The sequence below is a fragment of the Pistacia vera genome, unplaced genomic scaffold (assembly GCF_008641045.1).
Source record: "Pistacia vera cultivar Batoury unplaced genomic scaffold, PisVer_v2 Contig87, whole genome shotgun sequence".
Taxonomy (NCBI): Eukaryota; Viridiplantae; Streptophyta; class Magnoliopsida; order Sapindales; family Anacardiaceae; genus Pistacia; species Pistacia vera.
Genome location: NW_022196745.1, coordinates 103 through 15,931, shown reverse-complemented (window position 1 = coordinate 15,931; position 15,829 = coordinate 103). Strand labels below are relative to the sequence as shown.

Here is a 15,829-nt window from a genome sequence, read left to right as displayed (position 1 = left end):
TTTTCTATTCTTAATTTTGTGGGCTTTATAGATGGTAAAATCTACCCGGAATATCGTGACGATGATCCTGTGGGGAAGAGCCATTGGCAACCTAGTAGACCTGCAGACAGAAAAGAGTGAACGCGAAGCTCACAAGGGGCAATGGTGTTGCATCGGCCATAGGCACTCTAACGCTCAAGTTAGCACGGTTGTGGGATATTTATTAAGGCTAAGAGCGATAAAGAGTTTATCGGGAGTGTGAAGCTAGGGTGCGACTTATCAGTGTAGAGTGGCCGGAGCTTGGCTCTACAACAATTACTGGCATAGAATGGTCGGAGCTCGACTCTACAGCGGGGAAAAGCGATGGCTCTTGGGAGCAAGAATTTTGGGAGCTAAAGAAAGGGATTGTATCTCCCTCCTTAATGATAGGGTTGACCTCTAGGAAGGTTGATTCCTTGTAGAACTAGGTGTTCTCACAATAGGAATTTGAGAATACAGGAAACTCGTAGTGTTAATCCATGTAGGAATAGGAGTACTAGTTCATGTAAGACTAGGAGTTTTGGATGTACTAGGATATTTGTGAGACTTAGAGTCCTATTGTGGGATGAGTGTAGACTGATAGGCTGGAGCCTGAGGTAACTTATCATGTAGAAAATGCCCAACTCATGGAATAACCCAAATTATAGGTTGGCCCAATTCGCAGGGTGGCCTTGATCGTAGAGTGATTCAACTCATAGAGTAGCCCAACTCGTGGAATAGGTTGACTTGTGGTGTGAACCAACTTGTAGAATAGGCTTTCTTACAAAATAGGTCATCTTGCTGGATGGTCCTCTCATAGGATGGGTTTTGATATTGTGCCCAACCAGAGTTGGGCTGTGGCATTGAGCCTTAAACTTTTGGGCCAACCGGAATGGGCTTTTGGCATGAGCCCAATCAGAGTTGGGTTGTGGCTTGAAGCCATCTGCTATTGGGCCAACTAGAGTTAGGCCTTGGTGCAGAGCCTTTGTTATTGGGCCAACCGAAGTAGAGCCTTGGCACAAAGCCTTTTGTTATTGGGCCAACCGGAGTTGGACCTTTGGCACAAAGCCTTTTAATTGCATGCTATTGGACCTGTCAGGGGTCCAATACGGATTTTTGCATCTATAAGCTTATAATTTGATTCCCTTTGTTTTTAATATGGGTTGTTTTTGCTGTTGATTATTTTTTATGTTTCAGTGTTTCTTTGGAAGACTATGAATGAAAGTGGTGGTGGCGGTGAAGACGAAGACGATGGTAGGTCATTTTTTGAGTAATTATTTGTTAATTAAGAAATTTTTGTAAAATTTTGTTGCGTGGAAGATTAGTTTTTATTTTACTTTATTTGTTACCAATAATTAATTTGGAATTAGCGATTAATTAGAAATATATTATTGATTTTCTTACTTATTATTTTGATAATGCAAAAGCTAAGGGCAACATTGTCATTGCACCATATAAACCGTTGTCAGAAGGTAATATTCATTAACCGACATTGACAAAGAGCACCAGCGGGTGGAATGTTGATAGTTTCTTGAACCATCTTTGGATTCGCTAAACTTAGGGTGGGAGTGTGTATCTCAGCCTAAAATAACCTCAAAAATTCATAATTAAATAAGAAAATGGGCAATGACGTTAAAGGCATTACAGTATATTAGGATGAAAACAAGATTAAAAACATGAAAATCGCAATGCATGTTTTAAATGTATATATATATTTTGAGTAATGCTATGGACACCGAAATTTTACACCGAATTTTTGTATCGAATGACATGGCAACTAATCAAATGCGACCACGTTGGAGTCTTTCATGAATGAATGGCCGTCCAACATTAATGGATACCCGCCCATATTTAATGGACTCCCGTTCATATAATATGAGCGGGTGTCCATTTACTATGGACGGGCGTCCATATAAGATAGACGCCCATCAAAAAAATTTTAAAAGAAAAATAATGGACGCCCTTCCATCTTATATGGACAGGTGTCTATTTACTATGGATGTGCGTCCATATAAGATGAACGCTCGTCCAAAAAATTTTAAAAGTAAAATAATGGGCGTCCGTGATTATTGGACGGGCATCTATGATTATTGGACGGCTGTTCACCTATAATGGATGCCCCATCCATGAGAAAATAACAATGGACTCCCGTTTATATAGTATGGACGGGAGTCCATTTACTATGGATGAACGTTCACCTAGAATGGACGCCTGTCCATTGTTTAAAATTAAAAAAATTTGAAACAAAAATTATGGACGTCTGTCCATATATTATATGGACGGGCGTCCATATTCAATGGACATGCGTCCCTTTTAGATGGACGCCTATACATTGTTTAATTTAAAAAATTAAAAGTAATTGTTTAATTTACTTTGAATATAGATGGATGCTATCTTCATTCAATTTTTGTCTATATTCAAAGTAATTGGACAAGCTTCATTAAATTTTTGTCCATATTCAAAGTAATTGGACAAGCTTCATTAAATTTTTGTCCATATTCAAAGTAATTGGACAAGCTTCATTAAATTTTTGTCTATATTCAAAGTAATTGGACAAGTGTCATAAGAATATGGCACTAACTGAATTAGTAGGACGACTCAATTTTGTCTATATTCAAAGTAATTGGCACTAACTCAATTTGTTAATATTAAAAGATGGACGCCTGTCCTCTTATGAGGACAGACGTCCATAAACAATTTAGGCCAAATTTTTTTAGTTTAAACTATGAACGGGCATCCATTCTAGGTGGACAACCATCCATATAATATGGACGGGAGTCCATTTCAAATGAATGGCCGTCCAATAACAATAGACGGTCGTCCATATGTGATGGATGACCGTTCATTCACGGAATTTTTGTTAATGTGATACGTGGCTTGTCTGATTCAATGGACATGTCGTTCGATGTAAAAATTTGGTGCAAAGCGTCGGTGTCCGTAGCATTTTTCATATATTTTAGTGGAATACAATAATGAAAAATGCTACAGACACCGACGCTTTGCACCAAATTTTTACATCAAACGACGTGTCCACTGATTCAGACTAGCCACGTATCACGATAACAAATATTTCGCAAATGAATGATCGTCTATCAAATATGGACAACTGTCCATTGTTATTGGACGACCGTTCATTTGAAATAGACTCCTGTCCATATTATATAGACGGTCGTCCACCTAGAATGGACGTCCGTTCATAGTTTAAACTAAAAAAAATTGGCCTAAATTGTTTATGGGCGCCCGTCCTCTTATGAGGACAGGCATCCATAGTTATGGACAGTCATCCTCATAAGAGGACAGGCGTCCATCTTTTAATATTAACAAATTGAGTAAGTGTCAATTACTTTGAATATAGACAAAACTGAGTTGTCCTCCTAATTGAGTTAGTGCCATATTCTTATGATACTTGTCCAATTACTTTGAATATAGACAAAAATTTAATGAAGCTTGTCCAATTACTTTGAATATAGACAAAAATTGAATGAAGACAGCGTCCATCTATATTCAAAGTAAATTAAACAGTTACTTTTAATTTTTTAAATTAAACAATGGACATGCGTCCCGTCCATTGAATATGGGCGTCCGTCCATAATTTTTGTTTTAATTTTTTTTTTATTTTAAACAATGGACGGGTGTCCATTCTAGGTGAAAACCCATCCGTAGTAAATGGATTCCCGTCCATATTATATAAATGGGTGTCCATTATTATTTTCTCATGGATGAGCGTCCATTATAGCTGAACGGTCATCCAATAATCATGGACGCCCATTATTTTGCTTTTAAAATTTTTTGGACGGGTGTCCCTCTTATATGGACGACTGTCCATAGTAAATAGACACCCCTCCATATAAGATGGACGGGCGTCCATTATTTTTCTTTTAAAAGCTTTTAGAGTATATGGACGCCCGTCCATAGTAAATAGACACCCGTTCATATAATATGAACGGGAGTCCATTAAATATGGACGGGCATCCATAAATGTTGGACGACTGTTCATTCACGAAAGACTCTAGCGTGGTCACGTCTAACTTGTTGTCATGTCCTTCGGTACAAAAAATCGGTGTAAAATTTCGGTGTCCGTAGCATTACTCTATGATAATTTTTGCAAAATTTGACTTCTTGTGTAAAAATCTTTCACTTTCAGGGACTACTTTGAGAAAACTTACATTTGGTGAGACCTTTCAAATATATCACCATGTTAGCTGGCAATTTAATTAAAACTTAGTTTTTTAATCAAAATTATTTATCTATTTTTAACTTTAAAACGAAATTAGAATTTTACCCTACTTTTACTTTCTCTCTTATCATCAGCCCAAACAGTTTTCCGTCTATTTGCATTAGTTCGCATTTCTGCTTTTGTTCATCATTGTCAATCAAATCATTAGTGGTCCTCAACATGTCAGTAGAGGTCATCAACTTTTATTTACTTCTACTTTCCCTTCATCTTCACATAAATTTCAATCCTTCTCAACCAGTTTTCGATTTGTTGTCAACGATAGAATTAGATAAGAGCAAATGACATGTTCCCACTCTAGGTAAAGCCAAATGGCAAGTTCCCACCCTTGGTTTCATAAATTTCAAGTTCCTACTCTTAAAGTAACATCGTTAACCATTTTAGATTTTGACATAGATATAGAAAATGTTATTTCAATATTATCCTTATTAAATAATTTCTTACCCTCCAAATTTGTAGAATTATAAAATAACCCCACATCTAAAACCTCTCAATTGCCTCTCCGCCTCCACTTCTACAAACCTCATCCACCCCACTTGATTTAATCCACCGTTTGCCGGCCACAACATTGTCATCCAGGCCATTTTTGGCTCCCTCCATGCCTCCCTCACCCTCCCCCACTCGTTGCTGCCCCACTGGTGGCCGGATTTTTGGGGTTTAATTGCACTGTCCCCATGAATTTCAAGCGCAGCCACGCTTTGTCGTTTCACGATCTAGCGCCTGTCGGCACAAATTTGCCATCTGTTCGCGCTATGCTTTTTTGACAACATTGGGTTTAATTGGAGTTTTGTTTGCTGAGGTTTTTAAAGGAGATTGTTTGTGTGTTGTTTGGAGGTTGTTTGGGATCCGTTAAGAAGTGTTTTGAGTTTGTTTTCTGGGATTGATGGAATTCGGGGGAGAATGATTGAAGCTTTGTCAATTTTTGCACTCTACCTGTTTGTAAAAACTCCCAAGCCAACTCTCCTTCGAACGGTGGATTTCTCTCTTTTTTTTCCTTTCCTCCCCATTTTTCTTTTCTCTATTTTTTCTTTGATGATTGATTGATAGTATGTATTTTGTATTATGTGATTAAATTGTTTAACAGATTATTGATTTTGGTTGGAAGTGTTTGTAAGTAGTGGTGGTTTGGTGATGGCTGTATGGAATGGTTCTAGTGGCTGCTCATTTTCAGTTTGAATCAGTTATTTAGAATAACTATTTTACCCTTTGAGTGTTATATTAATCAATTCTCTGTTAATTTAAGGGTAAGGGTGAGAATTTGGAATTTATGAAATGGGAACTTGCCATTTCGCCTTACCTTGGGTGGGACCATGTCGTTTGCTCATTAGATAATAATAATCACGGGTGCGTTTGGTTTAGTATTTTGGATAGGATTTTGGGGATAGTATTGGATAGTTGAATAGGGTTATGATTACGAGAATAGGATTTTCAGAATATGTGTTTGGCAGAGTATTTTGACCTTGATATTTGTGTGAATATTTGATTAATATTTTTGTTTATAAATAATTTATTAATATAATATTTTATTGTAGTTTGTTAAAATAATGTATTATTATATATATAAGTTATCAAGTTACGTTTTAATAATACTAAATATTTTATTGGTAATTTTGGTACCCGTATATATTAAAAAAAAAAAAAAAAAACCCATTTAAGTTCAGTACTAATCCACTGTTAAAAAATCACATTAATACTATATGACAAAAATACTAATTATCAACCCTTACAATCATTATTACACGTATACTCCATTAACAACTATGACATGGTCACTGTGCTGCCCACAGTGCATTCGTTATGTTATCCCGTACAGTCGTCATATTGTCTATAATACCTTGTTGCGGTTGACTCGGTCCTTCTCCGTTTCGGCCATATTCTGCCTCGTTTTGATGATCACAATATACTTGTCATTACCCGTACTATTTGGTTTGTTCGAGATACGGTCGTCCATATTGTACATTCTTATAAAATTATGAAGTACACAACTGCCAAACAATATTCCCTTGTTTGTCCAACGGTAATTGTTCATTCTATTTAGAATACGGAACCGTCTTTTCAAAACCAAAGGTTCTCTCGATAACATTGCGGAGTGAAGCATGTCTGTAATTAAACAACTCTTGTGGCCCCCTTCATTACGGCGGTGATCAGAAATATGGTAGCCACTTGCCTATAAGGGGCGAGGAATCCATCTCTATTTGGATAACCCGCATCAACCAAATAGTATTTCCATGTAATAATATCAAACATTTTATTTGAATTACAAGGCCTCAACAGTACGTAAGGCGCTATATATGTCAAGAAAATACTATACCTGGTGGAGGATTGGGAATCCAGAATTAAGATCATCAATAATTGAATTTAAAACTCTTGAATCATGCGCAGATCCTTCCCATCCAGTAACGACATAAGTGAACATCATGTTAAAGTCGCATACAGCCATTACATTCTGGCATCGATCCTTTGCGATTCTGGTACCTATCGGCAAATTCACGTGGAACCAACGTATACATGTGTGCCATCCATGGCTCCAATACAGTCCTATCATGAAAATTGAATTTTACTATATTAACCTACTAAAACATTAATAACCCAATTAACTTCACTATCTACTAATAGCAACATAATGAACTGGTACCTTAAAGAAAGGGTAATATTTTCTGTTGGCTGTATTTCCCATGGAACATCATTGAAGTCAGGTGGTCTGATAAACTCTGTCTTTAACTCACATATGGCGTCGCAAACGCGGTAACATGTCTAGAGATCGTCTCACTCGAATGTTGGAAACCTCCATCATCGCTGATTGTCTCGTTTTTTCCAACGATTGTTAAAATATATAACTTGTTCTTCCAAACTCGTCCTCCTAGTTGGTTGCAATTTGCCTTGATTGGACAAAATTTCACATAACAATGTAAAACAGTCTTTGTCCATGCGACACTTGTCATAGATCCTGTCATGATGACCGTTGAGTACCTCCAACATGTACTGATGACCAGTTAATACGAATGTATGTCGTGGTTCACGCGCACTTGCTTCTACGCGGCAGCACCGCACAGTGCAACGGCTATATTCAGTATTCTTCTTCGTCCCTCTCATCTGTAGCACGTCGTCTTCTTCCTGTATGGCTAGGCGACGCCATTTAAACCTACATATTTGCAAAACAGTTATCAACAATTATCACCAATAATAGTTGTTGTACTACTTAGCAAATATAACAATCAATATTTAATTGTAATGACAATCGAAAACGGTGTTTACACATGTAATATCACATAAATAAGTTCATAGAGTAGCGTTATAAATTTTAATTGTAATGACAATTGCCCACTGACGCGTACAAAATTGTTGCCAAACACTTATGAAATATAGTGACATCTACTTATTATTGGGAAAGTTGTTATAAATCCAGTTAGCCTTTTCCTCCATGGGAGTTTTGCAAATATCTCCCGCCACCCTGATTTTCATATAAGTACGTGACAACCGACAGATAAAACTGTCGGTACTTGCATGGCCGTCATGATGTCAATACAATTGCTCATGGAAAAAGGATCACATGGACCACTGTGTTTCTCTTCTTCCCTGCCATCTGTACTGCGATTGCTAGCCCTCGATACCATAGTTCGCTTCTCTGCAAGCTCGCCCGTTAACAAAATGGCATCCGCAATTGAATGTCCCGCCCCTTTCTATGCCTCCTACTTCTTGCTCTTCCATGGCCATGTGTTTGACCGTTTTTCCCCTGTCGTCCGATCAGATCAAGTTCAAAGTCGCTATCATCCAGGGGAACCACGCCGGGATTGGAAAACTGGAGGTCTGCACTGGTTGGGATGTAGATGTGTACGCATATCTTCCAGTGGCAGTTTGCTTCTCAAATATTATTTCATATAGCTCCTTGTGAGGAAGTCCCTTGTGGTAAAAGTGTTGCGTCAGTAGGTTTTGCTGGTAAGTTCAAAGAATAATATATTAATATTTAGCAATCAAAAAAATCTGTACATTTACGTGTCATTGAATAATAATTTTAAAAAATATGAAAATTTACCTTGACATATTCTTGCCAAACCTCAATGGGACACTTGACTTTGTGACTCCTGATCCCACCCGAACCCCGTGTGTTGCAGCAATTTCCGCCATGCTTGATAAACCTTTCGCAGGCGAAAGAACTTAGAGGTTAATTGTGTCACGTTAGTCTCCTGCCAGCCAGTGATGATATGTCGTCCACATTTCCTGATAATCAGCTATTTTCATTGCATATCCGTGCGATTTTTTGCCCCCTCAGATAACAGGACTAAAAATTTGTGAGTCATCTCAACGGACCAGGCCACAGAATCCTCATCTAAGGACAGTACGGTGAGAGACAACCAACATTGGGGCACCATACGAATCACCAATCACATTACAAATATAATACTCACATGTTAACGTAATCAACTAAACACATATAAAATTATACCTCGTTCGATCCGACACTGCTTGAAGACGTCAATGTAGGGGAAGATACAGATACGATACAGATACAACAATGTCGACCAACAGGGTGTATGACGAACTCCAAGTGGAAAAACGTCGAAACTTTCGCCTCTGTTGCAAGTAATAATCAATCCTACGACATCGAGACAAATTATGCTGACATCTGTGCATATGAGCGTAATTTCTGGTTACGATTAAAAAACTGTCGAATCTACAGAACAATAAATCAATTAGTGAAACCAGAATAAAATATTTGAGTCAATCAATTACAAAACGCATTTTAAAGTCCAAATTAAAAGGATTAATGAAAAAAAAACAGTATTAATACAAATTATTTCCAATAAAAAAATAAAAAATACGGCTCGGTGTCTTGAAAACAAATAGGTAACGGAAACTCAAACTTGATTTGGATACGTTCGTGGGTCTCTTTCCCTTCTCTGAGCCAGATAAACATCAAATACAATTAAGGGATCCGTGTGTACACGAGATTAAAAAGCTGTCAAACAAACAAAAAACCAATTAAACAAAAACCCATTAAAACAATTCTGTGCCAATTGCCGAAATAAAAAATCCAATTAAAACAAAAACCCAATTAAAACAATTATGTGCCAATTGCCTAATAAATAAAAACTCAATTAAAACAAAACCCTAAAACAATATTTAATTGCCAAAAATACCCAATTAAAACAATTCCAAATAAAACAAAACCCATCCATGCGTGTGCCCCACGAGAATAAAAAAAAAATACCAAATAAAACAAAAACCCATCCATTCACAATCCATTCATGCCAAACAAAGACAAAACGCAACTGCTTCCCTTTTACACAGATATAAGGTGGGTTTGATGGAGATTGAGGTGTCGGTTGAATCCAGATCAGGGGTGGATTGGCGGCAGATCGGGTCACGTGACGGTGGGTGCGTGTGGCTGGTGGGTTGGTTTGGGTGATGGGGTCCGGTGGGTGCGTGAGTGCGTGGGTGCTCGGATGGATTGGTTTGGGGTAGATCGGGTCATAGTGGTGTGTGGGTGCTCGGATGGTTGGTTTGGTAATCGGGTCGCGATGGTGCGTGGGTGCTCGGGTGGGTTGGTTTGGGGTAGATCGGGTCGCGGTGGTGCGTGGGTGCTCGAGCTGGGTTGGTTTGGGGTAGCTAGGGTCGCGGTGGTGCGTGTGTGCATGGGGTGGTTGGTTGTGTAGATCAGGTCACGGTGGTGCGTGTGTGCTCGGGGTGGGTTGGTTTGGAGTAGATCGGGTCACAGTGGGTGCGTGGGTGCTCGGGGTGGGTTGGTTTGGGGTAGATCGGGTCACGGTGGGTGCGTGGGTGCTCAGGTGGGTGGATTTGGGTGATCGGGTCACGGGGGTGCGTGGTGCTCGGGGTGGGTGGATTGGGGGTTCACGTGGCTGGTACTGGAAACTAGAAAGTGAAATGGTGGTAATGCAAACTGGGAAGTGAACACTGAACCTGGTATGGATTATTAGAAACTGAAATGGTGTGATGGATACTGAGAAATTGAAGAACTGAAAATGATAATGCCAACTGAGAATTGAAGCACAAAGCTGGTGATGGATACTGAGAAACTGAAATGTGAAGCAGTGAAGATGCAATGATACTGAGAAAGTGAAATGGTGAAGCATGAAGATGCAGTGATACTGAGAAGAAGCAGTGAAGATGCAGTGAAAAAAAATTAAAAAACAAACTGTACGGTCAAATGGTGAAGCAGTGAAGATGCAAGATACTAGAAAGAAGCATTAGCGTGAAGATGCAGGATACTGAGAAAAGCAGTGAAGATGCATTAAAAAACAAACTGTAACGGTCAAATGGTGAAGCAGTGAAGATGTAGGATACTGAGAAAGAAGCAGTAGTAGTGAAGATGTAGGATACTGAGAAAGAAGCAGTGAAAAAAAATTAAAAAAAAAACTGTAACGGTCAAATAGTTGTCAGGATTAAATTATTAGGATAGGATTCTGTAAATAATAAAACAAACAACATTTGCAAAATCCAGTCCAAAATACAAATAAAAATACTTAGCCAAACAGACCCCACACTATTCAAAAAACTAATTCTAATATAAAACCCAGATCTAGCATATAATAATTGCGAATTCTAAATAATAATTAAAAATTTGACTCACTTAACAATCCACTGTGTCTTGCCTCCAAAGGATTCACGCTATTTTCTTTTTTTAGGGTTTTTCTCTTTCGAGGAATTTTCAAAATAAAAGTTGAGTAATGATATGTACACTAACAAAATTGTACTAATCCAAGTACTAACAATTGAAATTTTAAAATTTTTGGGTGTGTTTGGTTTATTATTTTGGATAGGATTTTGGGGATAGTATTGGATAGTTGAATAGAGGAGTATTACGAGGTAAAATTTAAAAATTTATAAAAAAAACCCCCTAAGTTTGCTAATTTAATTAAACACCCGACTATATAAAATGAAAAAAATACCCGCACCACCCGCAGTGCCAAATCCCGGCCACCATCGTCGAAATTTGGCCAGAAAATTGCGTTACGACATAGAGCGATCAGATCTGTGTCATAACGCGTCGATATGGCCATTTCTGACCAGATCCGTGGTGGATCTGTCCAGAAAAGGCCAGATCTACAGCCAAATGTGGTCTTCGACGGCCTTAAAGGTCGATCTTTGGCTGACAGCCAAAGATATGACCGTCGTTTTCGGTCAACGATGGCCAAGATTTGGTCGTCGTTGACCATCAACGACGGCCAGATCAGTGAATTACCGGCCATTTTCGGTGGTGGTGTGACTATTGTGACAAATTCTGGCTTCCACCGGTGGTGGTTGCCGGAATCTGGCAAGTATTGGTGGGTGGGGGTATTTTTACTAATTTTTAAACTTTTTTTCTGGGGGTATTTAGTGAAATTAATAAACTTAAGGGGTTTAAAAGTAATAAAAAAATAGACTAATATTTCTGGAATAATGTGCCAAACAATATTTGGGGAATAGGCTTAGGAATATGGGTAAAAATAATAAGCCAAACATACCCTTTTTTTTTTTGTTTTTAGGGGGAACTGACGTGACAATAAGAGAGGTATGCCACGTCAGTTAGTACTTGGGTTGTATGGTTTTTGGTTAGTGCACATAGCATTATTCATAAAAGTTATGGCAACCAACTTTGGACTTATGCTGCTTCATTCGTAGTAGCAAAACCCTATAGAGAAAATATATGTGTGTGAGATCCTTTCGGGTTGAATGGATTTCAGTATGCAGTTTAATAGCTAGAGAAGCATACGATAATGAATTTCAGAGTTGAATGGAAAAAGATATGAACTTGCTAACCTTGAAAAATATTAAATACATATATCTCTACAATATATATATTTTTTTTTTTATAATTAACTCACTAAGAAAGGATCTCACAACAGTTATGAGTTCTGATCGGCGGCGTTATATTAGAAACTGATGGTGGGAATATAAAATTTATTGTGAAATAAAAATAAAGTAATTTATTTCCAATTACATTGTGATTAAAAGAACTAATAAAACAAAAGTTGGAATTAATTAAATTATTTGTCAATGAATAACACATGACGATATATTATTAGACAGTCTTACCACATCAACATAATAAGATTGTAAGACCATCTCATATAAGTTTTTATTTTGATTAATTTGTTTAATGAACATCATATATTATGCTCTTGATTATCAAAAGTGGTTACATACCTCTTTTATTCTTTTGGAAAAGAAAAATAAAGATATGCTAACAAACAATTCTCACTAATGCTGACGTGATAACTAGTTATTAGTCAACTTGTATTTGTTCTGGTAGAATCTATTGCGAGCTGACCAATTATGAGTTGACACGTCGCATTTGTGAGAGAAAGTTAGTAATAAAATTTAGTGCCTTAAATATAAGTTTATAAATTGATTTCTCCATAGATATTATATTGATTATCAAATCCTTCAATAATCTATATCATATATATGATGGAGATAAAGTCTTCATTAATTTATAAACAATCAATAATTTATAGCCTATTTTATTAAATTGCACCGTTACTAAATCCTAACCACCATAAGATTAAAGAATTTCACGTGGAAAGATTTATCCATGATTTTTACTAACTCCTAACCACCATAAGATTGATGAATGTCATGTGGAAAGATTTATCCATGATTTTTACTAACTCCTAACCACCATAAGATTAATGAATGTCACGTGGAAAGATTTATCCATGATTTTTCTGCTTTTACGCCGTTTCTTTTAGGTATGCACAATAATCATATTTTTTTCTTTCTTCTTTTTTATTTTACTTAGTATTGACTTGCTAGCTTGTCCTTGAGCTCAAGATTCTATCAAAATTTAATTATTATTGGAATCTCACACTGATTAGGCACGCTCAAGTCCACTGATTTATAAGAGGGGGTAATCCTCTTATTCAACAAGACCTTATTGGATGAGAAGTCAGACACACCTCAAATTTTATCATGGAATCAGAGCTAGACCCAGTTAAGCTGATTGCTTAATGAGCGGGTGAGGAGTTAGAGTCAATAACTACCTCTAGGTATAACCCAACATATGGGCTTGACCGTGAGAGGGAGTGTTAGAGTCTCACACCGACTAGGCACACACTCAAGCTTATTGGTTTATAAGAGGTAAGGAGTCAAACCCACTTCAGATTCTATTAATCATGCATAATATTTACTTGATTGATGAAGCTTCCTTATAAATTAATCTCAATTATTATTATTTTTTTCTCTTCTCTAGGAAGGGTACAAAGTGCAAACTAAAACAGAGAGCTGACTCCTAAAAAAACCAACTTTGACGGATGATGAGCCTATGGCTCTTTTATTATGTCAAATATTTATCATCACGCAAACATTTTACTAATTAAATTGAATAATCACAATGCATAAGATTTCGACTAAAAATTAAACTCTACTTTTAGTTAAGGGGTTCTCAAAAGTAAAATTCCTTATCATTAATTTGAATTATAGTTATTTTGATTTATAATTAGAGTAAATAAATCTAAGATGAGGATCGGGGTGATAAAACAAATTAGCTTGTAGGATTCATTTCGTGACCTATTTATTCAATCGTCTCAAAATTGCGAACACAAAACAAGTGACATGAATACAACTCACATAACCCATTTAACAAAGGAATCAAATTTGTGTACTTAAAAGACAACAGAATTAACACATTTAACTCATGTAATTCCTTTATAACACAAATAACTCATTTAATCAGTTTATGACACACTTAAATCTACTTAACATAATATATATCACTATTAACACAAGCATGATAATATGTGATCACGTTTGATCACATATTATCATGTTTTGATAAAATAAACGTGTCTTAAACGAATATTTTTGTTAAAAATGAATAACCATATTAGAAAAAGATAACCATTAAATAAATAAATAATCATGTTACAAATGTAGTTTACAAGTATTTATTTAATTAATTATGTACCTAAACAGATTTACTAGTTGAGAATCCTTCAACTCAAACATGCACGACACAAATTCAATTAATTAAAGCCAACCCTAAACTATTTAAATAATTTCAAATTGGTGTTGCGTCAAAAATTGTTACTCGGAAACAAGCAATGGGAATTGTTAATAAATTCTTTATCTTTAAAGATTCGTATAGGTGATAAAGAAGTTAATTAATAGAAAGATTTATATGTCTTCCTTAGGGCTCTCCTTACCAAGAAGTACTATTTATCATATGTTCGAAACATACAAAGTTCTGGATTTACAATAGTAAAGCCTCCATCAACAACCAAGTCATGTCCACTCACGTACTTGGACTCATCACTTCCCAAAAAGAGAGCGGCTTCAGCCACATCTTCTGGTTTAAGAATAGCCCCATTAAGATAGCGATGGAAAACACGAATTGCCTCATCATCCATTTTGAAGAATTCCTTCGCCAATGGAGAAAGAACTACGTAGGGTGACACACAATTTACCCGAATGCCATACTGTCCAGGCTCTACAGCAGTATTTCTCATTAGCCCTACCACGCCGTGCTTTGAACTTGTATAAGCATGTGTTGCAACTCCTCCGATTCTTGCACAAACACTTGCCATTGTTATTATGCTTCCCTGGCGAGCAGGGATCATCACTCGAGCTGCATGTTTAGTGCCTAGAAATGCCCCTATTATGTTAATACTAAGGATCTTCTCGAAATCAGACTTGGTATTGTCAAGCATAGATGGTTTTGGTTGATCGATTGTACCAGCGTTATTGAACATGATATCTAGCTTTCCATACTTGAAACTGCTGTGTTAACAGCATTTTCAATATCTTCTTCTTTGGTCACATCACAATGGACAAAAGAGGCCGTCCCTCCGATGGAATCAAAGTCATCTTTGATATCTGCAATCAGTACTTTAGCCCCATGCTTGGAGAAGCGTCTTGCAGTGGATTCCCCGATGCCTCTGGATCCTCCAGTGATTAATGCCACTTTGCCTTCTAGCCTACAATTGTGTATTAGCTCAGAAATTAGTTGAACACCAAGAACACAAAAAATTGAATGCCTATAAACTCATACAGAGAAATAGTTGATTAGCATTATTTTTTTCATTTATAATAGAAGCAGAATATTGTGCAAACCTTCTTGCAGCTGCTGAGGCTATCAATGTGGTGGCCCTTGTTGTAAAACACTAACAATCTTCAACCTGCAAGATTAGCCACAAAACAAACCAGAATCTGCAAGAACAAGGCACACACACACAACACAAGATATACCGTGGTTCGCTTGTTCAAGATAGAACAAGTTACATCCACGTTGAACTCCAGAATATGGAGCTCGCTGCACTAGTATTGATTTCCTCAAAGATTACACTTTACAGATGAATCTTCTTTACTAATATTCCCAGAAACAAACACTCACTCACTCCCTGTATCCCGCAAATCCTAACAACCCTAGAGTGTTCTATAACCTTCAAGGAACCCCTGCCCTCAAACACAACTCTAGTTGGATTCACACAGAGAAGAGACCCAGAATGAGCATGTAAACCCTAACACAGACCACACACCAATTTTACAGAGAAGAAAGACGAAAAACCTAAAAAACTCGATTACCCTTAATGCGTGAATAGTCCCCTTTTATACTGTTGACTTCTGAACGCATTTGAGCCGTTGGATTCTCTTTATCGTTGA

At 37.1% G+C, this 15,829-nt stretch overlaps 1 protein-coding gene across 1 annotated transcript; it reads right to left on the bottom strand.

Moving 5' to 3' along the window:
- Positions 1-14,312: 14,312 nt before the first annotated feature.
- LOC116119045 (secoisolariciresinol dehydrogenase-like) lies at positions 14,313-15,316 on the bottom strand (the record flags this gene model as incomplete). The annotated part of the gene is given in 3 exon segments (XM_031405002.1): positions 14,313-14,942; positions 14,945-15,144; positions 15,281-15,316. Coding segments are annotated over 3 exon segments (796 nt in total), but the record flags the coding sequence as incomplete, so codon positions are not given.
- Positions 15,317-15,829: the final 513 nt, after the last annotated feature.